This window comes from Cherax quadricarinatus, chromosome 39 (assembly GCF_038502225.1).
Source record: "Cherax quadricarinatus isolate ZL_2023a chromosome 39, ASM3850222v1, whole genome shotgun sequence".
Lineage (NCBI taxonomy): Eukaryota > Metazoa > Arthropoda > Malacostraca > Decapoda > Parastacidae > Cherax > Cherax quadricarinatus.
In genome coordinates, this window is record NC_091330.1 from 19,436,654 (window position 1) to 19,464,150 (window position 27,497).

At 36.2% G+C, this 27,497-nt stretch overlaps 1 protein-coding gene across 9 annotated transcripts in view; it reads right to left on the reverse strand.

Annotated features, from left to right (window-relative positions):
• Window positions 1-784: 784 nt before the first annotated feature.
• The window catches only part of hppy (MAP4K3-like protein hppy), a 344,184-nt gene continuing 317,471 nt past the window's right edge, over window positions 785-27,497 (reverse strand). For 8 of the 9 annotated variants that reach the window (XM_070092484.1, XM_070092486.1, XM_070092487.1 and 5 more), the window contains one exon: window positions 785-17,644. In XM_070092484.1, the coding sequence (XP_069948585.1) occupies window positions 17,524-17,644 (121 nt within the window). In that variant the 3' untranslated portion in view covers window positions 785-17,523. Of the gene's footprint in view, window positions 17,645-18,408; window positions 18,545-27,497 lie in introns of all 9 variants that reach the window. The other variant, XM_070092488.1, reaches the window with a different exon arrangement.

Below are 27,497 nucleotides of genomic sequence, written 5' to 3' on the forward strand. Positions count from 1 at the left end.
CTCTGTGATGCAACCTGTCTGTACCTGCCTACTGTATTAAATTACAGCTTGATTGAAGGAGTGGTATGTATCCAAACTATTAATGCCTCTGCACAAAGTTTTCTTTAGTCATCATTTCACCAACTGATCTCTTGAGGCTTTATAGTACTGTACAAGGCTAGTTTATAATGAAACAGATTTTTAAAGAAAAATAAAATCTTGCAGAAGGTAAACGATGGCATCCCTTCCATCAGTCACTGAGCATGCACACAGCTACTTTGATGAATATACTTTAAGAAAGACAGAGTTAAAATGTAATGTATATTTTATACAGTACTTTATATAAAAATTTTTAAATCCATTTTCACTGTACAGTACAACAATTAGTAAGCCCATATTACTTCAGTAACATGGCAAAAATGTTAGCAATTTAGTTTTAAAAAGTGCATGTTTAGGCAACATTCTGATACAAGTATTATATCTATCCAGCAATGATGTCACAAGTGTATAAATATAATTTAGAGCTGTACTATATTATAATTATTATAATCATAATGAAGCACTAAATGTGGACAAAAGAACTACTATAATATCTGTTTTATATTATTGTTGCAAAACTTAAGATAGTGATAACTATTTTATTTATATACTTGAATGACTGTTAGGTTTGGTGCTTAATTTGATTGATTTATACACTTGAAATAAATTGCAAGAATATTCAAGTAAGTCAATGAATATGGAAAGTGACGGCTGTTTGTTTCCACCATTACTGAAGTGTCACTCATGTGGTAATTAAAAAAAATAGTATTATTTACAGTGGTAATATATTTCATTATTATTATTTTACAATAGTGATATAGTTTGTTTATAATCTTTAAACAAAAGTCAAGAATAGAAGAACTTTATTACAATGTTATTTAGTTCCTCTTCACCCAATGGTATTTGCATACCATAGCACAAGCGTGCAATTATCCCATTATGTAATATTTCACTTTCAGATTTGCAAAACTTATATATCATGCTAAGTGCGTGATATTTACATATGAACTGTATTACATGTCAATCAAAAACAAATATTAATACATCTGATCAATTTTTCTATATGAAGATTTTTGCCTATCACCTTTGATCACATTGGATAAAAAAATCATTACTAAAATAAAAGACTGTACATAATCATTTAGAGTAGGATACATACTGTCATATGACACTGATTACAAGTCATTGAATGCAGCACTTTGTATATGACAAGGAATGTTGCCATAAGTTTTAAACAGAGCTTTAAATTGATATTATATAATGACTGCATGGTGTCACCATGGTTAGTTGTTAAACATATTTATAGATGGGGTTTTAAATGAAGTGAAAACTAGGCTATTAAGAAAAGGTGTGGGATTAAAAGATGTTGGATCTGATACAAAGTGAGAGTTATCACAGTTGCTCTTTGCTAATATTAGACAGTTGTTCTGGGAGATAATGAAGACAAGTGGTAAAGGTTGGCAGTGGATGAATTTGGGAGCCTATGAGAAGGAAGGAAATTAAAAGTAAATGTAGAATAGAGCAAGGTAATGAGAGTAACCAAAAGTCTGAACAATGGTAGGCTGAATATAGAACTGGAGAGAGGAAATGGATGTATTTGGATATTTGGGAGTGGACATGTCAGCAGATGGGTCTATGAAAGATAAGATGAACCACAGAATAGATGAAGGGATAGAGGTGGGTTGTGTGTTTGAGGTATTTGTGGAAAGAAGTTTATCTATGGAGACAAAAAAAAAAGGGGGGGGGGGGAATGTATCAATGTATAATGGTATCAACATTTGTATGTGGATGTGAGGCATGTATTTTGAATGCTGCAGTAAGGACGTAGGAAGAGATAAGGGAGATGTTATGTTGGAGAGCATTGTGTGGTGTGAATATCAAGCAGAGAATTCAGAGCATAGAAATTAAAAGGTGATGTGGGTTCACAAGGCTATAAGTTGTTTGGGCATGTAGAGAGGATGAAGAGGGATATGCTACCAAGGAGGGTATATAAATTTGGGGTGGAATGTAGGAGGGGTAGGGGTCATCCCAGGAATGGTTGGAGGGAGTAAAAGAGGTTTTCAATTTTAGGGGTTTGAGCATCCAGCAGGCTTGTGTGTGTTAAATAGGAGTGAATGGAGACAAATGGGTTTCAATTGATGTGCTGTTGGAGTGTAATGTAACTTTTTATGAAAGGATTCATGGAAAATGGTTAACCAGATTGAGTCCTGGAGGTGGAAAGAGCAGTGCCTGCACTCTGCAGGAGTGGGGATGTTGCAGTTGGAGGATAATCTGAATTGTAATGTCAGCACACATGGAAAAACAGTGACTGTATGAATGATGGTGAATGTGTTTTCTTCTTTGGTTCACCCTGCTTGGAACATGGCTGTTGAAGTAAATAAAGCTTTGAAAATATGTCATTCATGCATCAATAGGTGTCCCGGAGGTTTTACGTATTCTTCCTCTACTGCCATGTTATTTAATTATAACCAACAGTGTGACTTGGGAGTACTATATTTGTTCAAATTTTGTGATGTTAATGAAGCTATGGAAATTGAGTAGATGTAAAGTTATGTACTGTACTCAAAAAGCCAAGTATTTTGGCTCAATATGATGTTAACAAATAAAATAAAGGACAGTGCCACTCTGGGTATGCACGGATGATCTCTCACCAATTAAAAGAATTACACAGGCATATTAACCCTTTGACTGTCGCGGCCGTATATATACGTTTTACGAGGTGCCGTGTTTGACGTATATATACTCATAAATTCTAGCGGCTTCAAATCAAGCAGGAGAAAGCTGGTAGGCCCACATGTGAGAGAATGGGTCTGTGTGGTCAGTGTGCACCATATAAAAAAAATCCTGGAGCACGCAGTGCATAATGAGAAAAAAAAAAACTCCGACCGTTTTTTTTAATTAAAATGCCGACTTTGTGGTCTATTTTCGTATAGTATTTATGGTTGTATTCTCGTTTTCTTGGTCTCATTTGATAGAATGGAAAACATATTACAGAAATAGAGGTGTTTTTGATTGATTTTACTATAAAAAGAACCTAGAAATGGAGCTCAAAGTAGGGGAAATGTTTGATTTTTGCCAATGTTCAAAAGTAAACAAATGATGCCATTGTCCAATAAATGTCCAACTAGCCATTCTAATATGCAGTCATGAATGGGTTGATGTTATTTATACAGGTATTACAGCATTGCAGTAGTCTGCATAATAGTAAGTCTAATATTTTTTGTTTGAATAAAAATTCAAAATAGAAAGCAAGAGTAATACCAGAGGGGCCTGGAGACGTGACTGATGAACAAAGAAAACGTTATTTTAGAGCCTGGAATGTCTGCATTGTTCATTCTGGACCTTATTTTGAAATTGTCATATTTTTTAGTTTTCGTGAAATTGGCCAAATTGCAAATTTCTGACCACATTATTAGGTAGTTGAAATCAGTAAATGGGCAGTTTCTTGTACCCAATCGATAGAAAAAATGAAGTTCTAAAGAAATAGCTATGAGTTTGGGCGACTGGAACAATGGAATTAGCCGAAAATAGGGCTCAAAGTGGGCGAAATCGCCGATTTGTAAACAGCGCCGAGGTCGCTAACTTCGCGAGAGCATAATTCCGTCAGTTTTCCATCAAATTTCGTTTTTTTGGTGTCATTACAATCGGGAAAAGATTCTCTATCATTTCATAAGAAAAAATAATTTTTTTTTTTTTTTTAAATTTTGCGACACCAGGAGACACCTCAGGATTGGGGGTTGCGACAGTCAAAGGGTTAACATTACTGGATCATGTTTATCTTAACTGACTTCTCAATGATGTAAATCATGTCAGTCTAGTGTATTATAAGATAATCACCAGTGATAATACTTTGTCAGACAAATAAGCTGTTGATGGAGACTAGAATTATTTTGCTGATACAGTGGTACCCCGAGTTTCATACAGCTCCCAACTTGAACAATTATGTACGTAATTGTATTATTGTAAGTGCTTTTGTAAGTGTATTTTCGGGGGGTCTGAAATGGACTAATCTAATTTACATCATTCCTTATGGGAACAAATTCATTCGGTAACGGCACTTGAACAGCTTTCTGGAACAAATTATGGCTGAAACTCAGGGTACCACTGTATATGAATGAGGAAGTGTGTTTTTAACCCCCCTGTCATTCTTGTAGCCTAACAGGGACTCACTGTTTTTTTATAACTCCTATAGCCCTATCATGGAACATGATATAAATTATGGTACCTCTAGCCAATATTAAGTCTTTCTATTCTTCAGGCTCAAAACTCTTTCCTGATGGGAGCGAGGAGGCAAGATGTGAAGCATAGTTTTAGACTTGGAAGAGAGCAGTTTCCTCTCACTCGTAAGTAGGAACAGTAACTGTTTGGACTCACTCACTCACTCACTCACTCACTCACTCACACACACACACACACACACACACACACACACACACACACACACACACACACACTCACTCACTCACTCACTCACTCACTCACTCACACACTCACACACTCACTCTCACTCACTCTCACTCACTCACTCGAAAAAAAAAAAAAAAAAAAAAAAAAACAATCAAAGTTACAGCAAATGTTAAAAAAATAAAAAGGTCTTTGAAAGGCAAAATCCCTTCATTATTTTGATGACTGAATGTTAGAGGGTTCTGCAAACCATTATCTTTCGCTCTGCCATCAAGTCAGCAGTGAATCCTCTATCTGAGGGTGTAACTAATTACCAAGTGCTGTGTTATATCAGCTCATCTGATCACAAGGCTATCTCTACTGCACTGAACATCAAAACAAAATCTCATACAGCCTGGTTGCAAATGGGAACTAATCAGCTACTTATTTGGAGAATGTAACCAGTGAATGAAATTCCTTGCTGTAAGGTGAGGTTATCAACCATTTAATAATCACATTCTGACTATAGAGCAAATGCATACCTCATCGCCAGTATATGCGAAAGCCTTCAGATCTGCCCTAGTTTGGTTATCACTAATGTCAGGCAGCTGACAACGTTTTAGGAGATATAAGAGCCTTTCATTTACAGTATCCACAAAAAGGAATGTAGAAAGACAAGCCTGTTTGTGAATGGAAAAAGTTTATCACTTGGCCTTTTTTTCCTTTCAATGAACTAGCTGTTGTATCCCACCGAGGCAAGGTGACCCCCAAAAAACTGAAAGTTTCTCTTTTTAAATTTAGTAATATCACTTGGCCATCTCCATTTAAAATAAAGTGGGCATCAGGAAAACTGGGCTCCATAATCTGATCTTTGATAAAGGACAAACATGGATATTCACTTAATGACACAATTCCACCTCTAAACTGAAAGAACAGATAGGACTGTCATTTTCAATGATCAAACAAAAGCAGACCTATTTGCAAATATGCAATCCCAGACCCAGATAGTCAATTTTTGTGAACAGCTGCCAGTAGTGCCAATGTGTTGGAAACAACAGTAAGACATGGCAAGTCCTGGATTACTGTGTGAATGTGCTAGCTAGCTAGCATCACATCTAACATGCCTACCAACTCTGCCTATCTTTGTGCAACACAGTAAATGTAGTCCCATTTTACTAAACAAGTCAAGCAATGGCTAACGTCAACAGATCAACATTACTGTACTATAAATCACTTGTTAAATTCTAGAGAGAATAAGCTTTGGGTAAATAATAGCATTTTTTCTTTCACTTACTACTAGTGTAATCAATATGATTTCAGAAAGGACTGCTTTGCAACTGATCTATTTATCCTTTCCAAGATCATTGTTTTCTTGCATTAAAAAATGTGGATGTAAATGGTCCAAGTTGGACCAATATGTCTTCATAAGTTTCCTTTTCCTCAGTGCAAGCTGTGTGTGTATACAGTACCATGACTAGAAAACTACAAGCACTAGGAACTTCTGGCTTTTTTCTAAACTTCTTGAGCAACTACAGTGCTTTCAAGGTCAATGTTTGACAAAACAGTGTGCTTATTTCCTCTGAATAGAATGTCCATTAAGAGACTTAATTGTAAGGAATATCTTGGTGGATACCTTCCCTATAAAGGATACCCTGAGGTATATCTCAGGATATTCCTCACAGGAAAAGTGTCCAATGAGAAATTCATCATATAAATCAACTTTAGACACCTCAATCACTAATTTGCCACTGTTTCTTTACAAGAAAACAGCAACATATTTATTATACAACCTTTGATTATATTTCCTTTAGCACTCCTCACCACCCTTAATAACTCTATTTCTGTTATACTCTCCACTCTTGCTAGTCTCAGATCAAGCATATTAAACAGTTAGCGCTTAGTTTTGATTACGACAATACAAGAAGACAAACAGTGACAATCTCTAGGATAGCATGACACTGATACTGGAATTGAAATTAAAATAAATAATTAGACCTTTTATCACTAAGCTTTAAAATGTTTATTTGTAATTGTGTATTTATACAGAAGGGGTTATTAGCCCCCTTGCTCCCAGCATTTTAGTTGCCTTTTCCGATATGCATGGCTTATGGAGGAAGGATTCGTCTCCACTTCCCCACGGAGATGAAAGGAAATAACATAAGGACAAGAACTATTAAGAAAATAGAAGATGACTCAGATGGTTGTATATACACATACATGTGTAGTATGAACTAAGTGTAAGTAGAAGGAGAAAGATGTATGTCATCTTGTGTTTTTAAGAAACAAAAAGAAAGATACCAGTAATTATACCATCATGAAAACAATTAAATGGTTCCATTCCACACTTGTGTAGCAGGATGGAAGTACCTCCCTAGGTGCACAAATCTGTGGAGAGAAAGAGTGATAGGGGTCATCTAGGAAAGGATGGGGGGGGGGGGACATTTTGTGTACAACATCCAACAAACATGAGTGGAGGCATGTGGTTTTCATGGCTTTATGTGCTGTTGGAGTGAGCAACGTAACATTTATGAAGAGATTCAGGGAAAAGCAATTAACCAGATTTGAGTCTTGGAGGTGGGAAATACAGTGCCTACATGGTATTAGGCAGCATGCTTTTGGTGTTAATAAAAATATACAATCATTTATGAAATTCATGACTGAAAATATCCTAATAACAAAGGCAAATTAAGCCTTTTGTAAAATAATGCAATCACAAAGTTGGGTCCTAAAAAGTGTCATTTTGCCAGGAAATAATAATAGGGCTTATACCAAAAATTATCTCCAGAAAAATTTTCCTTACCAGAGTAATGTTTTTAAGAATAATACAGAACAGTTAAATTTACTGATGGCTGCCTACTGTGTGATACAACAGAAATCAGGCCAGGTGGGAGAATAACACAGATTAATGGCATTGTACATAATAGTTAGGCAACCAACATCCCTCTGGTATTTAAGATTTTTGCTGAAATGGCAGATCCATCCAGGCCAAGTCATGGCAATAGATCAGATGGCTTGTGTGGTTCTCTAGCTGGTGCATACACAAGGTGAGAGCAAATATGTGACTTTGTATACACAGTTTTTTTCAGAGCTTCTTCTATTGAGCAAGTATGAGTTGCCATCTTAGCACTGAAAGTCTCTTGGCTACCTTCCTTTCAAAATTCACCATATAATTCTTCATACACTAGATCCATGTTTGGTTGTCTTAGATGGTTTACTGTAGTTATTACTAAGAAAGATTACATCCTTAGAATATAAACTTCCTAGGTTGGAATTTTTTTCTTTTTAACACACTATCTCCCACCAAGGTAAGGTGACCCAAAACAGAAAGAAAACCTTTCACCATCACTCTATCACTGTTTTGCCAGAGATGTGTTGACATTACAGTATACATGCATACACACACACTCTTTCTCTTAGCCCCTGCAACCACATATAGGTGAGTATACACAAACACACACATGTCAAATATCAAGTACATTTAAACATCAACGTATCAGGTTAGCATATTAAAAATTCAATTTTTGTAGAACATACCAACTAAAGTTGATATTAAGAAGTGATAGGAGGAAAGTTTCATAACAGATTACCATTTAATGTAACAAAAGCATCTGAGGGATATAGACATTATGTTCATGCTATTATTGACAATAAATTTAAACTCGTATAAAATAATCAAAAGAGAATAATTAATATTTACTGAGGACATGGTTTGGTCATTTAGATTTAATGGAACAAAGTAGAATGACTTGGAGAGCACATAAATCTGTAGGGGAAGGAAGGCAGGGTATGGGTCAGCCCCAAAAAGGTTGGAGGGACAGGGTAAAGGAGGTTTTGTAGGAGAAGGGCTTGGACTTCCAACAAGCATGCATGAGCGTGGTAGATAGCAGTGAATGCAAATGAAAGTTTTTTTTGTGACCTGATGAGCTGCTGGAGTGTAAGTAGGGTAATATTTTGTGAAGGGGTTCAGGGAAACCAGTTAGCCAGATTTGAGTCTTGGAAATGGGAAGTACAATGCCTGCACTTTAAAGGAGGGGGTTGGGATACTGGCAGTTTGGAGGGATGTCTAAACTGTCATATCTGAGCACCTCTGCAAAGACAGTGATTATGTATGAGTGGGTTTTTCTTTCTTTCTGGGTCACCCTGCCTCGGTGGGAAACGGCTGATGTGTTAAGAAACAAAAAGTTTACTAAGTTTAATCGTGTCAGTCAACTAAAAGGCATGACTGAGAGCTGAAGGGGAAGGGGGGGGGGTTTAGGAAGGAATGCCTGGAAAGAAAAAAAAAATAATAGAAGTATTTTGGAAAAAAATGTTTTCTTACTGAAAAATATGCACAATTCTGGTAACATATTGATGCAATCAGCTTCTTTCTATCATATTTCTAGGTATCTTTTTCCAAAAATGCAATTTTTTTTGTTCTTGCTGTCATCAAGAGGACATGATGCTAATTTTTTTTTTACTCCAAAAATTACGATTTTTATGACTGTTTCATTAAAATACACTGCACGGCGCATCTTTTCTGTGGACTATATATTAGTATTCAGAGTAAAAGATGCTCAGTCGCCTGCGGGCTGCTCAACGTAACTACTTTTACTCATTTATAAGTTATTGACCTTTCGATACTCACTGTACAAAAACTACTTGACGGATTGTTGTGATTTTTGCACACATTATTGAGGAATGATGGTTCTACTCATTGATAATGGGGATTTGCGATATTCCTTACTGTGTTGTTTTTATTGATTTTTTCCCCAAAAAATACTTAAAAAAAAAAAATAATTTTTTATCATGCAATCTACTGACATTTCACTCAAATGCAGGCACTAGTCACATAATTATTTAGTCCTTTATCATTCATCTGATGTCAACTAAAACACTGTATCTTACCAGATTTGTAGAGTAGTTACTGTTTTATGCCCTATAGAAGAGGGCACTATTTATTTTTTCTATCTATATTTTAAGGCAAAAAATCACTACAAACACAGGGTGCAGGTTTCAAATGCTGCTTAAATCACAGTAAAAATTTCATTGAAATTGGATAAAAAAAAATTCGATTTCTTCCTCCTCCCCTGAAGCTCACCCCAAATACACCCAGTTCAAAGTTAAGTTGGCTCACGGTTTTAAAAGGCACCAGTAATTTTTATTTGAAAAGTGATAAAAACTGACACTTCTAATAAGACTATATCAAGACATATTAAAACCAAATTTCAAGTCAACTTGGCAAGTGATTTCTGAAAATTATTCAGTACTAAAGGATGGTATTTCCTGATTTATCTTTTATATCTAATGAAAATGAAGAGCAACAAAAAATAAGAAGGAAAAAAACACCATTTTAATACTGAAATAAATAGAGTGAGTGATATACTGGTATTTGTCCAGTGACACAATATTGTACTACCGCCCTATATAAATGAACACATTCATAAAATGTAATTTCCAACAAACTTTTTTTGCTCGTTACTTTGTACACTGTCGGTTTTAATTCACAATAATAGATCAGAAACCAATTTTTTTTTTTTTTTTGTAAAATTTTGCCAATGATAAAATTTAATAAATTTGTTGTCCATATGTTATATTAATGAAATGCTCACAGATTAACATACTCATGTTAAGCACAAAATAATGTAATGTGCTACAATACACTACTTGACACATTTTATCACAAGATCTCTTGCAACACATGACAATTTCCAATTTCTGAGTTAATTTTTTTTCAGCACATTAACCTGTAAACGGTCCAAACGTATATATGTACAGTATACGTTTTTTCAACATTTGAAAGTATGTAAAAAAAGTAGATCTTTTTTTTTTTACATTTGAAAATGTGTAAAAAAACTTTGATCTACATTTTTTTTTGTTATATTTGAAAATATGTAAAAAAAACGTAGATCTACTTTTGGAGCACTACGCATATGAACGTAGATCTGCTTGGACCATTTACGGGTTAAACATGGTATATGCATATTTACAACTATCTTAACTTTTGTGAATATGCCAATACATTCTCTGAATACTGCTTTTTGACTGTACTGTTAAAAGCACAAATGCAGGGACACTCACCAATTTCTAAAAAGCTCAAACCATTAGATGCAATAAAATTGCAAACCACTAATCTCAAATGGCAAGTTCTGAAACATCGCTTTTCTGGGCAAATTCTACCTTGGAGCTATCCATGTTTTTTTTTGTGTGTGTGTATGTTTACACAGATATAAATATAATGCAGTGAAGGGAACCAGCATACATAGCTTTACCTTTTGGTAACTAGACTTGTAATGTAGTGAAGTCTATATTGGTGTAACACTTCACTTATGAGTAGGTTGTATCAACCAAGACATCACTGCATTAAGTGGATTTTCCACTTGCTGGTATTATGCCTTTATTTAGAATAGTTTTATATATTTTTACTCTATTCCCAAGTCTGGTGCACTTTGGTCATCCACTGCCAAGCTGCCATTGACACTCACATGCTAATTCAGCTCTGTGTCAAATAATGACTCCTGGACTATTATAAAAAAACTGGAGCTATTACTGGATATCAAGAGATTTCCAATGAACAACAGTCACCAAAATGTTTGAAGGTGACTAAATCGAACTGTTTCAATTTAGAAAAAATTACAACAAATGCAGGATAAAAGGTTCAGTAAGATTTTTCATATATTGGGGGAATAGGTAAATTTGCTTTTTTTTTTCCTCAACAAGTCGGCCGTCTCCCACCGAGGCAGGGTGACCCAAAAAGAAAGAAAATCCCCAAAAAGAAAATACTTTCATCATCATTCAACACTTTCACCTCACTCACACATAATCACTGTTTTTGCAGAGGTGCCCAGAATACAACAGTTTAGAAGTATATACATATAAAAATACACAATATATCCCTCCAAACTGCCAATATCCCAAACCCCTCCTTTAGAGTGCAGGCATTGTACTTCCCATTTCCAGGACTCAAGTCCGGTTATACAAAACAACCGGTTTCCCTGAATCCCTTCACTAAATATTACCCTGCTCACACTCCAACAGCTCATCAGGTCCCAAATACCATTTGTCTCCATTCACTCCTATCTAACACGCTCACGCACGCTTACTGGAAGTCCAAACCCCTCACCCACAACACCTCCTTTACCCCCTCCCTCCAACCTTTTCGAGGACAACCCCTACCCCGCCTTCCTTCCCCTACAGATTTATACACTCTCCATGTCATTCTACTTTGATCTATTCTCTCTAAATGACCAAACCACCTCAACAAACCCTCTTCAGCCCTCTAATACTTTTATTAACTCCACACCTTCTCCTAATTTCCACACTCCAAATTTTCTGCATAATATTTACACCACACATTGCCCTTAGACAGGACATCTCCACTGCCTCCAACCACCTCCTCGCTGCAGCATTTACAACCCAAGCTTCACACCCATATAATAGTGTTGGTACTACTATACTTTCATATTTTCCCTTCTCTGCCTCCACATATACCTCAATGCACCACTCACCTTTTTTCCTTCATCAATTCTATGATTAACCTCATCCTTCATACATCCATCCGCTGACACGTCAACTCCCAAATATCTGAAAACATTTAGTTCTTCCATACTCCTCCTCCCCAATTTGATATCCAATTTTTCTTTATGTAAATCATTTGATACCCTCATCACCTTACTCGTTTCTATGTTCACTTACAACTTTCTACCTTTACACACACTCCCAAACTCATCCACTAACATTTGCAATTTTTCTTTAGAATCTCCCATAAGCACAGTATCATCAGCAAAAAGTAAAGGTAAAAATACGTACTAAAAAAAAAAAAAAATGTAGCCTTAACCAGAAAAATGCGAGAACCTCCAAAAGCAAAGATGTCATGCCACTGATGGTATTTTTCAAAGAGGTTAAGTTTGTTCATCTGGTCTACTACTCTGTGTGCACATCTTTAAAGACAGCTGAGATATCAATGGAGATGAAGATGGAAAGGACAGCATAGTGTTTGATGAACAAAATGTATGAGACTTGGGTATAATATTCAAATTTGGAATTTCCTTAACTATGAATATAAAAGTTCTAGTTCAGAATGATCTCCAAAACTGGAAAACTTCACAGGAGTGAAAAAAAAATCAGACAATTAGAAACATCTCACTATGGTAATTAAAGATTTGCCAAATTTTGAATTCAGAAGTTTCTCTTACTCAGAAAATTCTGAAGAAAATATTCTAAATTTAAAGTTTTGCAAATATCTCTAATTCTGAAGAAAAAATCTAACTAAAGATAAATTTTAAATTTCTAATATGGAAAGCCCTGAGCACAAATTACGTAGTCCAAATTCAAAAATTCACAATACGTACTAGTACTGTACTGTATTTGTAATCAAACTTCTGCTTAACCCTTTCACTGTCAGTGGGATTTATATCACTCGCATAGATCTACGTATACTTTGTAGTGTCTTCAAATTTGCTTGAAGCGGCAAGTTTTGACCTAGACTTGACAGAATGGGTTTATGTGGCAAGTGTGTGCAGTGTATAAAAAAAATCCTGCCCCATGTAGCGTATGATAGGAACTGCTAACCTCCAACCCTGCTATTGGGTTAAAATAGTGGATGTGGAGCATTTTTCGAGTGATTTTCAAGGTCTTATTAGCAGTTTTTTGGTGTCAATATGTAGATCAGAAAAATTCTAGAGGCAAAGAGAAGATTTTGGTTGGTTTCAGAGAGGAAGTAGCCTGAAAAGGCCACAAAATGGCAGATATGATAGATTTTTCTCAATTTTCTTAAGAAGGGCAGGGTCCCCCTACCTTCCTTGGTCTGTTTTTATGAGCTTTATTATGCTTCAATTATTGGAACAGATTAAACATGAACAAGCATCCTTGGTTATGGTCCATTAGCCGAGAAATAGGGAAAATTTTTTGTGTGACAATGAATTCAAAATGGAGAGCCCTGGGGATATGATTAATGATGTGAGGGAAAGTTGTTTCAGTGGTTGGAATGCCTGCAATGTTTGCTTTAGCCTCTGTTTTTAAATTGAAATTTATTGAAATAGTGTAAAATTGGCCAAATCATTAAATTCTGGGCATTTAATTAAATAATTTTGATGGTTGAATGGGTAATTACTTTATGTCACTGGATACTAGAAAAAGGCATACTAGTGAAATAGGTGGAAGGTGGGTTGGTTTGAGCACTGGAGCTGACCTAGAACAGGCCTCAAGGTGGGCAACATCACTATTGGGCGAAGTGCTCACCAACCCTTAACCCTTTGAGGGTCGACAGGCCCTCTCAGAAACTCGTTCTCAGGGTCGGCCAAATTTAAAAAAAAAAAAAAAAAAAAAAAAGTTTTTTCTTATGAAAAGATAGAGAATCTTTTCCTGATCATAATGACACCAAAATTATGAGATTTGATGGAAAACTTACGGAATTATTCTCTCCCGAAGTTAGCGGTCTCGGCGATGTTTACGCATCGGCGATTTTGCCCACTTTGAGTCCCATTTTCGGCCAATTCCACTGTACTAGTCGACAAAAAACATGAATATTTCGCTAGAACTACACTTTTTCTATTGAATAAGTGCAAGAAACCACCCATTTACCATTTTTAACTATCCAATACAGTGGTCAGAATTTAGCAATTTTGCCAATTTCACACAAATTTCAAAAAATGCCAATTTCCGAATAGGGTCCAGAACAAACAAGAAATACATTCCTGGCACTAAAATGACATTTCCTCTGTTCATTAGTCACGTCTCAAGGCCCCTCTTACATTCTTTTGCTTTCCACTTTGAATTTTTATTCTCACTAAAAAATAGAAGATTTACTGTTATGCATACTACTGCACTAGTTTAAAAAATGGTATAAATCATATTGGAGCACTTGCAAAAGAATATTAGACTCACCAGTCGACGTGTATTGGACGCTTGGCATGATTTGTTTACTTTTGAACTTTGGTAAAAATCGAACATTTCTGCTACTTTGAGCTCAATTTCAAGGTACTTTTCATTGTAAAACCAGTCAAAATCATCTCAATTTCTGTGATATGCCTTCCATTCTATAAAATGAGACCAACTAGAATACAACAATAAATACCATACGAAAATACAGTGCAAAGTCGCTGTTTTATTCCAAAAAAAATGGTCAAAGTTTTTTTTTCTCATTATGCACTGTGTGCTGCAGGATTTTTTATACCGTGCACACTGACCACATAGACCCATTCTTTCATATGGAGGCCTACCAGCCTTTTCCTGCGAGATTTGACGGCGCTAGAAATTATGCGTACTAGTACATAAAAAAACCCTGCGTGTAAGACGTACTAGTACGTCCGAAACCCTCAAAGGGTTAATTGTGTCCCTGCGTAATTCTGTAAGTACGTATTACATCAAATTTTGCAATTTTGGTGTCATTACTGTAGAAAAAGATTCTCTACCATTTTTGAAGATAAAATTATAGTATTTAACTGGCAACACAGAAGGGTCTTTCAATTTGGGGATGTCGACAGTGAAAGGATTAAGTAACACGTGCAACTGAATATCTCTTCCATTATTAGAATTATACACAAAGAATATTTTATTGAGAAAATAACACATGTTCCCTTTAATATATTAACACAACTTTCCAGAAGAGACAGTAGTACAGTACTGATCACGACTCGTCACTGCATAGCTTTTTGAGCTTTAATACCTGCTCTCTGATAACTTTCAAAAGAATTTTACAACAATGTTATAAACATGATATTGGTATCTATATTAGTAACTCTTTCCATATGGCCTGTACACTGTACATTCATACCTCAGTTACATGTGACTTATGAAATAATAGCCTACATGACAATTTTGACTTCCTAGTCTTACCTTCTTAATATACATTAAGTAAATGTTTACACAATAACTTTAGAGCAGAAATTGACAGTTTTGCTTCATTGGATCTTACATAATTGAGGTATCATTGTGATCCTACAGCAACAAGATGCTATTAGAAAAATGCATTTTTCAGTAAATAAATAACCAAATTTCACCAGATTTTGGATGATATTTCATGAAACACACAAAAAATGTATCTAATTAGACGTATGAATTCTTCTTATAAATTATTTTAGTACTGAGCTCACAGCGCTAGGCTGATTAAGAGTTTAACCTAAGTGTAATGGAGCATTATACTGTACCGTACTTAGTGCACCTATTAAGAAAATAGTTACCTTGATAAACCTTATAATGGAGGGTATGTTTACTGTATATGAAACATTCAGATTTCTTGAAAACTCACTGATGGTCATTTCTTCAAACAATTTTAATGCATGAGAACTCTCAAACTGAGCTATATAAGCTTCCCTATGGTACACCCGTCCCTTGCTTTATGTGGCAGATGCATTCTTGCCTGATGACACACAAACCAAAATCACAAAACAAACCCATTATAACATGTTATAGACAAGGGTCTGTTCTCAGACTTTGCCAAGTCTGCATATTATTTTCCTCACTAATCAGTAGTTTATTACCAAATATATTCATACTTCATATGAATGCTAATTTTATACATGTATGAAGGTCTCACATTTTTCTGGAAAAGATTAGTCAAGAACTGTAGATTTATTATTTGCACTGTGTTAAAACATGAGCTCTTTGCTCACTGAGGAAGGAGAAAGAGAGAGTTGTTGGTGAGGCATGGTGGTGGGTGGGAAGCCTGGGAAGTCATGGAGGAAAGGGCATAGCTTCGGCAGAGAGGAAGGTCAGTGGGGTGGGTGTTCTGGGACTCCAGGAGGGTGACCTGTCCTGCACTGGTAGCCATGTCACTCACTGCCTTCCTCATTCATGTGTCCTGGACATGTTTAGTGGATGAGGCACATAACATGACATCCCTCATTCACCACTGCCTTCAATGTAGTACATCAGTTTAGTGTGGTAATGCAATAGCGGTTAAATATCGAGTGGATCTGTATTGGAGTAATCACACAAGAGCAAAAATGCAGAGCAACTGCCCTCTCTAATCAAAAAGGAATGAATTTTTACCACATGGTAAATTCCTGGTATAAAAGAAGTTGCCACGTATAAGCAAAACTGCAGATAGCGAACCCACATAAAGTGAGGGACGAGTGTACATTTATTTGGCATGCACCTAGATGATGTTTTCCTATGAAAACTATGAAAATTCCTTTATACATTCTCATATATAAAACTTTATCCTGAGCCACTAAGAAGACTTGAATTCAGACCTTAAACATTAGTTTAGCATTTTGTTAAATGTATGATAAATGATATACCTAAAGGGTAATAACCTTAGGGAGGTGTGCAAGCATTATGAAGCTTCTCAATCTTAACAAATTATTTCCTTTTATTTCCAATTACAATGCATATCAAGGACTTTGCAGTAGAGATAAAAAATAAACTGCACCACTACTGCCTTGGTGTGGTATATTAGATGTAAATAACAATTACATAAATCAGTGCATTATCTTATCTAGAGAGAGATTCAGCACCATATGGTGCAAATCAATTTCACCTGGAGATGACCACACTTGAATTTGTTTCAACAGTACAGTACACACAAACTGTGCCACTAAGTATGGCAACTCAAGATTATGATATGCAAATTTTTTGTACTGCTGTTGAGCCAGTTTCAAATTTGCAAGGGCACGAGGTATAACTTTTGCATCTTCCCACTCAGAAATAACAACATTTGTCAATCATGGGAATGATAACCTAGCTACTGACTAATCCAATGCTTTCTTGTAATCTTGGTCATACTACAATTTTTAATCTACAATAAAATCATTTTATTTCTTTGGTAGCTTATAAACCCCCAATAAAAAAAGTAAAATCCAGTATGTATCATACTTATTACCATGCAGTAAAGTTCTTGCATCCACCTCTTTGAGGAATATCTAAGGCAAATACAGCACTTGGGTCTTCACACATGATTATACGATATATAATTGTAAAAACAATCACTTGTATTTTTAAATCAGGCCACTTTAATGCAGATTAAATCTTAAAAAAATGGCCTTTGCCAGCTTCTCGCTTCAAAGAGCAGCAGAGTACATAGTATACTTGATACTTCAGCACAATATGCTTATCACAATCAGAACCACATTACCTCACTTCAGACCATTTCCAGTGTTCTTCTCGACACAGGTCCTTTATTTAACACTTCATAATATCTGGTGGCTAGTACATACTAGACTCATGACCAGCCAGAATATAGAGGTTGACACCCTGGTTGGCCTCAGTCAATGTCCCACTATCACACTCTAGCATTGATGATGGCCGGCTCTCCAAGGTGATAATTCTGTAATGAACAACAACAACACTATGAAGATGAATACCATTTCATATGTCAAGTAGATTCATATAAAAATTAATAAATTTTTACACTAAACTGAAAATTAAATAATTAAATTTACTGGTAGAATTACAAATATTAAATCAGAATATTCACAAAATATTTCTGAAATTCAGTCTGACTATATATTATATACTCTAATACATACTTTTTTCTCATCAGTTTTACAAATTCCATTAACTGATTTTGCATTCATATATGCTCAACATGATTAAAAATATCATTATAAAATCATTAATAATCATAAGCAACATCACTGACTTGCAATTATATTAACAAAAACTAGAAGGAAAATGTCTAAGTGGTATGAAGGTGTTAGATTGAAAAGTCATGCAAGACTACCACAGCAGTTCATCATGCAGGGTCAGCCAGGACATCTACTGGCCACAATTATACTTATACGTATAACACTTTTCAACAACTTTCAATAAAAACAATTTGGAACTACATTAACTTATTTATCATCACTCCCTTTTTTTTCACTGATGTAACAGTAATACTGAAAAACAATGGATATTTTTTATCAGGAAACATAATGAAAATTTCTAAGCTGTCGTACTTATGTTTTATGATCTTTTAACAAAGTGTACACCATGCCAAAAACTTAGGTAGGACATGAATAAAAACATGCTAACAGTGAAGGAAGTCATAATTAAAATGCTGTATACCGACATGATTATCGAATGTTAAATCTCGCACAAGGGGCTTACAGATAGGTGCTCAGAAGCGTTAGTATCAGATCTTGGGAAGCCTCAGTAACTATTCTCATGTCCTGCAAGAACATAGAGGTTGACGCCTTGTTCACTATCCCGTACTTCTGTGTTTCTGCTCGACACTATGACAACGCTGAGTTGTGACGGTGATGTTCCATGGTAGGCCAGCCAATGGGAGGTTTGTTAGCAAAGCAGCATAGCAGTTAGCAAAATATATGAAAGTTAGCATATAAAGCCAGGCCCTTTAGAAGAATGTTAAGAGGACATCACATTTGCTCTCATCCATGAGGACCTCAAGGATGAGCTACTTTGAAACAAATCCTAGTGTATTAATGACCATGCCCAGCAAAGTGCATATTAATGCTCATGAAGTACACAGGTTTATTTTTCAAATAAACCAGTTATACATACGGCTGTGGTAAAAGTATGAGCTCACATCCATCTCAAAGAGCAACAACAAGTGCAATAACTTTAAGTTTACTACTAGATTTAAGTGGAATCCAAGATTTCCTGCGATTATACTGCAGTATATATTGGCCAGTACTTTCACACTTCATTTTATATATATTTTCAGTTAAAAAATGGGGAATAAAATCAACGTAAGATGATGTTCAGCTGTACTCACTGTTTGATGATAATTTCATGCATAAACAATAGCCTAACCAGAAAATGAATTTCATTAATCTTGTAGAGAGAAAAATGTTCAAAGTTAAAGAAAACCGTCACTGTAGGAGACGAACAGGAGATGGGGATGGGAGGGGGGTAATATAAAGTGTGAACGAGGAACAAGTGCTAGGCAGTGATTTTGATCAAAAAAGGTTTCAAAATGTTTTTATAAATGGTGTACATTTCTGGCAATATACTATTGTGCATGATGTTAATCTTAACCTAAGTGTGTATATTTAACCCTTTCAGGGTTTCAGCCATACTAGTACGGCTTACGTGCCAGTGTCCATGACGTACTAGTACGCATAAATTCTAGTACCTTCTAGCTGGAAGGCCTACATACGAAAGTGCGTAATGAGAAAAAAAAAACTTTGACCGTGTTTTTGGATTAAAACAGCGACTTTGCACTATATGTTCATATGGTATTTATTGTTGTATTCTAGTTTTCCTGGTCTCATCGTATAGAATGGAAGACATATTACAGAAATTGAGATGATTTTGACTGGTTTTACAATGAGAAGTACCTTGAAATTGAGCTCAAAGTAGCAGAAATGTTCAATTTTTACCAAAGTTCAAAAGTAAACAACTCATGCTAAGCGTCCAATACACGTCAACTGGTGAGTCAAATATTCTTTCACAAGTGCGCCGATATTATTTATACCATTTCTACACCAATGCAGTAGTCTGCATAACAGTAAATCTTATTTTTTTTTTTGTGAGAATAAAAATTCAAAGTGGAAAGCAAAAGAAATGTAAGAGGGGCCTGGGGACGTGACTAATGAACAGAGGAAATGTTATTTTAGTGCCAGGAATGTCTTTCTTGTTTATTCTGGACCCTATTTGGAAATTGGCATCTTTTGAAATTTGTGTGAAATTGGCAAAATTGCTAAATTCTGACCACTGTATTGGATAGTTGAAATTGGTAAATTGGTGGCTTCTTGTACTCATTCAATAGAAAAAATGGTTCTAGCAAAATAGTTATGATTTTTGTCAACTAGTACATTGGAATTGGTCGAAAATAGGGCTCCAAGTGGGCAAAATCACTGATGTGTAAACATCGTCAAGACCGTAACTTCGTGAGAGCATAATTCCATACGTTTTCCATCAAATTTCATACTTTTGGTGTCATTATGATTGGGAAAAAAATCTCTATCTTTTCATAAGAAATTTTTTTTTTTTTTTTTTGAAATTTGGAGGACCCTGAGAACAAGTCTCTGAGAGGGCCTATGGACCCTGAAAGGGTTAACCCTTTCAAGGTCGAGAGGCCCTCTCCTAAACTTGTTCTCAGGGTCGAAAATTTTACAGAAAAAAAAAAAAAAAAAAAATCTTATGAAATAATAGAGAATCTTTTCCCGATCATAATGACACCAAAAGTATAAAATTTGATGGAAAACTTACAGAATTATGCTCTTACGAAGTTAGCAATCTCAACGAAGTTCACGCATCGGCGATTTTGCCGACTTTGAGCCCTATTTTCGGCCATTTCCAGTGTACTAGTTGGCAAAAATCATAACTATTTCACTAGAACTCCATGTTTTCTATCGAATGAGTACAAGAAACCACCCATTTACCGATTTCAACTATCCAATAAAGTGGTCAGAAATTGGGAATATTGACAATTTCACACAAATTTCAAAAGATGCCAATTTCTAAATAGGGTCCAGAATAAACAAGACAAACATTCCTGGCACTAAAGTAACATTTCCTCTGTTCATTAGTCATGTCCCCATGCCCCTCGTACATTTCTTTTGCTTTCCATTTTGAATTTTTATTCTCACAAAAAAACTAGAGGATTTACCATTATGCAGACTACTGCATTAGTGTAGAAATGGTATAAATAATATCACCGCACTTGTGAAAGAATATTAGACTCACCAGTTGACGTGTATTGGACGCATGGCATGATTTGTTTACTTTTGAACTTTGGCAAAAATCGAACATTTCTGCTACTTTGAGCTCAATTTCAAGGTACTTTTCATTGTGAAACCAATCAAAATCATCTCAATTTATGTAAAATGCCTTCCTTTCTATAAAATGAGACCAGGAAAACTAGAATACAACTATTAATACGATACGAAAGTACAATGCAAAGTTGCTGTTTTAAAGCAAAAACACAGCTAAAGTTTTTTTTCTCATTATGCACTGTGTGCTGCAGGACTTTTTTTATACTGTGCACACTGACCACATAGACCCATTCTTTCACATGTAGGCCTACCAGCTTTCTCTTGCTAGATTTGAAGGCGCTAGAATTTACGCATACTAGTACGTCAATAACCCTGGTGCGCAAGATGTACTAGTATGTAGGAAACCCTGAAAGGGTTAACATAAATGTACATAAGAACATAAGAAAGGAGGAACGCTGCAGGAGGCCTGCTGGCCCATACTAGGCAGGTCCTTTACAATTCATCCCACTAACAAAACATTTGCCCAACCCAATTTTCAATGCCACCCAAGAAATAAGCTCTGATGTGAAAGTCCCACTCAAATCCAACCCCTCCCACTCATGTACTTATCCAACCTAGATTTGAAACTACCCAAAGTCCTAGCCTCAATAACCCAACTAGGTAGACTGTTCCACTCATCAACTACCCTATTTCCAAACCAATACTTTCCTATGTCCTTTCTAAATCTAAACTTATCTAATTTAAATCCATTACTGCGGGTTCTCTCTTGGAGAGACATCCTCAAGACCTTATTAATATCCCCTTTATTAATACCTATCTTCCACTTGTACACTTCGATCAGGTCTCCCCTCATTCTTCGTCTAACAAGTGAATGTAGAATGTGAACTTGCACTATTTTAGAACTGTTTAATCTAAATTTGATAACTGTACTGTAAACATTTTCCCTATCTTAATTCTATTTTTATGACAGTGTATAATTAATTTTGTTATGTTACATTGGCAAGCACTAGTCCACATCCCACCTAATCAAGACAGTTACTGAAGGAGACATCTTGCCACAAGTAGTGAAATGTTTCCTTCAATAAACGTCTTGAGTGTGCATATGTCTTATTCCCACAATTTATCAGTCTTAACACTTTCAAGGTCTGTGCCACAGTACTACGGGTTTGAGCTCAGGGTTTATGCTGTAGTACTATGTATGTGATGAGCTCAGCTTGCTCAGATAAGCAGCGAGTGGTAAATTTAGGCCTAGATACGAGAGAATGGGTCTATGCAGTGAGTGTGCACCATATAAAAAAAAACCCTACCCCACGCAGTGTATGATGGAGAAAATAAAGACCATGTGCAGTGGTACCTTGAGTTGCGAACAGCTCCCAACTCGAACAATTATATATAAGTGTACTTTTGTAAGTGTATTTTTGGGGGTCTGAAATGGACTAATCTAATTTACATTATTCCTTATGGGAACAAATTCGTTTGGTATTGGCACTCGAACAGCCTTCTGGAACGAATTAACCCCTTCAGGGTTTCCGACGTACTAGTACGGCTTACGCACCAGGGTTATTGACGTACTAGTATGCCTAAATTCTAGCGCCTTCAAATCCAGTGAGAGAAAGCTGGTAGGCCTACATATGAAAGAAAGGGCCTATGTGGTCAGTGTGCACAGTATAAAAAAAATCCTGCAGCACACAGTGCATAATGAGAAAAAAAAAAACTCTGAACATGTTTTTGGTTTAAAACAGCAACTTTGCAGTGTGTTTTCATATTGTATTTATGGTTGTATTTTAGTTTTCCTGGTCTCATCGTATAGAATGGAAGACATATTACAGAAATTGAGATGATTTTGATTGGTTTCATAATGAAAAGTACCTTGAAATTGAGCTCAAAGTAGCAGAAATGTTCGATTTTTACCAAAGTTCAAAGATAAACAAATCATGCCAAGCGTCCAATACACGTTAACTGGCGGTCTATTATTCTTTCACAAGTGTGCTGATATTATTTATACCATTTCTGCACTAATGCAGTAGTCTGCATAACAGTAAATCTTTGATTATTTGTGAGAATAAAAATTCAAAGTGGAAAGCAAAAGAGATGTAAGAGGGGCCTAAGGACATGACTAATACACAGAGAAAATGTTATTTTAGTGCCAGGAATGTCTGTCTTGTTTATTCTGGACCCTATTTGGAAATTGGCATCTTCTGAAATTTGTGTGAAATTGGCAAAATTGTCAATTTCTGACCACTTTATTTGATAGTTGAAATCGGTATATGGGTGATTTCTTGTACTCATTCGATAGAAAACATAGAGTTCTAGCAAAATGGATATGATTTCTGTCGATTAGTACACTGGAACTGGCCGAAAATAGGGCTCAAAGTGGGCAAAATCACCGATGCATGAACATCGTTGAGACCGCTAACTTTGCGAGAGCATAATTCCGTAAGTTTTCCATCAAATTTCATACTTTTGGTGTCATTATGATCGGGAAAAAGATTCTCTGTCATTTCATAAGATTTTTTTTTTTTTTTCGAAAAATTTTCGACCCTGAGAACGAGTTTAGGAGAGGGCCTTTCGATCCTGAAAGGGTTAAGTTTTGTAACTCGAGGTACCACTGTATTTGGTTTAAAATAGCAGCTTTATGGTGTATTTTTGGATGGTTTTTGTGGTTGTATTTTCAGTTTCTTGGTATCATTTGATAGAATGGAAAATACATTACAGAAATAGAGATGATTTGACTGATTTCAGGACAGGAAGTAGCTTGAAATTGAGCTCAAAGTAGCAGTCAGTCCAATACATGTTCACAAATGTGCTGATATTATTTATACAATTATAATAATGCAGTGGTCTGTATAACAGTAAATTTTCTATTTTTTTTTTTTTGTCAATAAAAATTCAAAATGGAAAGCAAGTGCAATACATATAGGAGAGGCCTGAGGGACATAACAAATGAACAGAGGAAATGTTTTAGTGCCAGGAATGTCTACACTGTTAATCTTGGACTCTATTTTTAAACAAGCAATTTCTGAATTTTGTGTGAAATTGGCCAAATCACCAATTTCTGATCACTTTACTGGGTAGTTGAAATGGCTAAATGGATGGTTTCTTGTACTCAATCGATAGAATGGAAGGCATACTAGTGAAATAGCTAAGAATTTGGTTTACTAGAACAATGGAACTGGCCTAAAAGAGAACTCAAAGTGGGTGAAATCACCGATGCTTAAATATCACTGAGACTGCTAACTCTGCGAGAGTTTTCCATCAAATTTCGTACATTTGGCTTCATTGCCTTCAGAAAAATGTTCTTTATCATTTCATAAGAAAAATATTTTTTTTTTTTTTTTTTAAATTCTTGGACTCTGAGAGAAATTTTTAGATCAGGGGTCTGGATCCTGAAAAGGTTAACATACCTGTACGTGTACAATTCCACCCAATGATGTGGCACAATATAAATACAGCAAGCCCCCAAATTCCTGATGTTTCAACTTACAAATCTGTTGTTTATAGAAAACAATAGTGAAGAGGATGGTTATGCTTCACACATTTGTACTGCATAAAGGCAGTTTTAAATAACTAATAGGTTTCCAGGTGCCCTACATGTAAATACAGAAAGTTGTAACTTGGAGCACTGGTAAGTTGGAGACCTCTTGCACATTTTGTGTATGTATTTACAGACACGTGAAACTATACATATTTGGAGCTATGTACTGTCTTTGATGTTTAGTCTACTGTATCATATAATTTATAATTTCCAGTAGTTGTAGCATTTACTACCTTCTCCAGTAACATGTTCCATTATTCTAATATTGTGTGATGACTTTCTGGTATACTCTTGGGACCTCTTCTTCCTTAGTCTATAACTATAGCCTCTTCTTTTACTTTATGAGTCAAGAAAGCTTCCTCATCAATTCTTCATGTCCTTTTTTGGTGTCAGGATTCCAATGAATCACTTAGGAACAACAGTTCTCAAAATTACCAGTATGAAGCCTACCCTACCTACTCCATTTAACGCAGTATGTCTCCAGCAATAATTTTTCCTTTTTAAGTTTGCCTTTTCTCTATTACATTTTATACATCAATTTTATAGGTAAAGAGCTGTTACCCTACCTCTGCTCATTTCTGAGCCAAGCCCTATTTAATTTGCAGTATACTGCCAACCTCTGGATATAACCCACAACAGTCAACTAACACCTAGGTACCTACTTACTGCTAGGTGAACAGGGGCAGCAGATGTAAGGAAATATGTCCATTTCTACCCATACTGGGGATCTAGCCACTAATACTCAGTATGTGAGCTGAGTGTGCTACCAGCTGCTGTATTTGTCAACACTATTAGCCAGATAAGCTAGCTCGCTTGCTCGTTCCCTCCCTCTCCCCCCCTTTCTCTCTCTCTCCTCCCCCTTGTTCTTATATTAACGAACTTCACCATTTCATAGGATTTTACTGTAAAGATATGGGTAAAGCTCAAATTTCAGTGGAGTGTTTCATTGAACTAATGAAAAATGGGACTGCTTTGAATTCCTAATAGATCACTTAACAGGAAAGTTAATGAGTCACCAAAATACCACACTAACTAGAAAAGTTGAGGGCTGTGACTTAGCCTGTGGATGCAGCACTTGTTATAATGGTACTTGTGAAACAAGGGAGATTCATGGGCACTAAACCTTAAAAGTTTTCCAGTAATAATTACTACTGTAGAACCTCCTGAAATGCTGAATGTAGAGAGAGAACCTCATTTCTTCATAAAGACGAGGACTGATTTATCACTCTCACTGCTTGAGAAAGGCACAGTGACCAGTGGTGGCTTGTAACTATAATTAGTGGAGGTGCTGCTTCAGAAAATTTTTAGCCATTGTTTTAATATTGTTTAAAACGAAACAAACATATATACTTCTTGTTGATGCTTATTCCTGACTGAGATATTTGAATATCAGATGATGAACGGCCTCTTTTCTTAACTGTAACTTTCTCATGGAGAGACAACTGCGAAAAGTTAAGCTGCTGAAATTCACTTACAGTCACAGAACTTATTTCTTTGGGATGCAAGGAGGCCATGATTAAATTATTTAAATTTTCTGTAAAATAAAAGAACCGAAAAACTATGAAGTAAATGAAATAGCTGGAAGCATGATAATCAGCTAATTCTACACTTTATCACATTCAAGGATATGGTACAGTGGTACTATGACTTATGAGTTTAATTCGTTCCATGAACAAGCTCGTAACTCAGGTTTACCTGGAGAGAGTTCCGGGGGTCAACGCCCCCGCGGCCCAGTCTGTGACCAGGCCTCATGGTGGATCAGCGCCTGATCAACCAGGCTGTTACTGCTGGCTGCACGCAATCCAACATAATAGCCACAGCCTGGCTAGCCAGGTACCGACTATAGGTGCTTGTCCAGTGCCTGCTTGAAGACAGCCAGGGGTCTATTGGTAATTCCCCTTATGTATGCTGGAAGGCAGTTGAACAGTCTCGGGCCCCTGACACTTATTGTATTGTTTCTTAACATGCTAGTGACACCCCTGCTTTTCATTGGGGGATGTTGCATCGTCTGCCGAGTCTTTTGCTTTCGTTGTGAGTGATTTTCGTGTGAAAGTTCGGTACTGGTCCCTCTAGGATTTTCCAGGTGTATATAATCATGTATCTCTCCCGCCTGCATTCCAGGGAGTACAGGTTCAGGAACTTCAAGCGCACCCAGTAATTGAGGTGTTTTATTTCCGTTATGCGCGCCATGAAGGTTCTCTGTACATTTTCTAGGTCAGCAATTTCACCTGCCTTGAAAGGTGCTGTTAGTGTGCAGCAATATTCCAACCTAGATAGAACAAGCGACCTGAAGAGTGTCATCATGGGCTTGGCATCCCTAGTTTTGAAGGTTCTTGTTATCCATCCTATCATTTTTCTAGCAGATGCAATTGATTGATACAATGTTATGGTCCTTGAAGGTGAGATCCTCTGACATGATCACTCCCAGGTCTTTGACGTTGGTTTTTCGCTCTATTTTGTGGCCGGAATTTGTTTTGTACTCTGATGAAGTTTTAATTTCCTCATGTTTACCATATCGGAGTAATTGAAATTTCTCAACGTTGAACTTCATATTGTTTTCTGCAGCCCATTGAAAGATTTGGTTGATGTCCGCCTGGAGCCTTGCAGTGTCTGCAATGGAAGACACTGTCATGCAGTTTCGGGTGTCATCTGCAAAGGAAGAGACAGTGCTCTGGCTGACATCCTTGTCTATGTCAGATATGAGGATGAGAAACAAGATGGGAGCGAGTACTGTGCCTTGTGGAACAGAGCTTTTCATAGAGCTTTACACTTTGTGTTCTGTTTGTGAGGAAATTATAGATCCATCTACCAACTTTTCCTGTTATTCCTTTAGCACACATTTTGTGCGCTATTACGCCATGGTCACACTTGTCGAAGGCTTTTGCAGAGTCTGTATATATTATATCTGCATTCTTTTTGTCTTCTAGTGCATCTAGGACCTTGTCGTAGTGATCCAGTAGTTGGGACAGAAAGGGGCAACC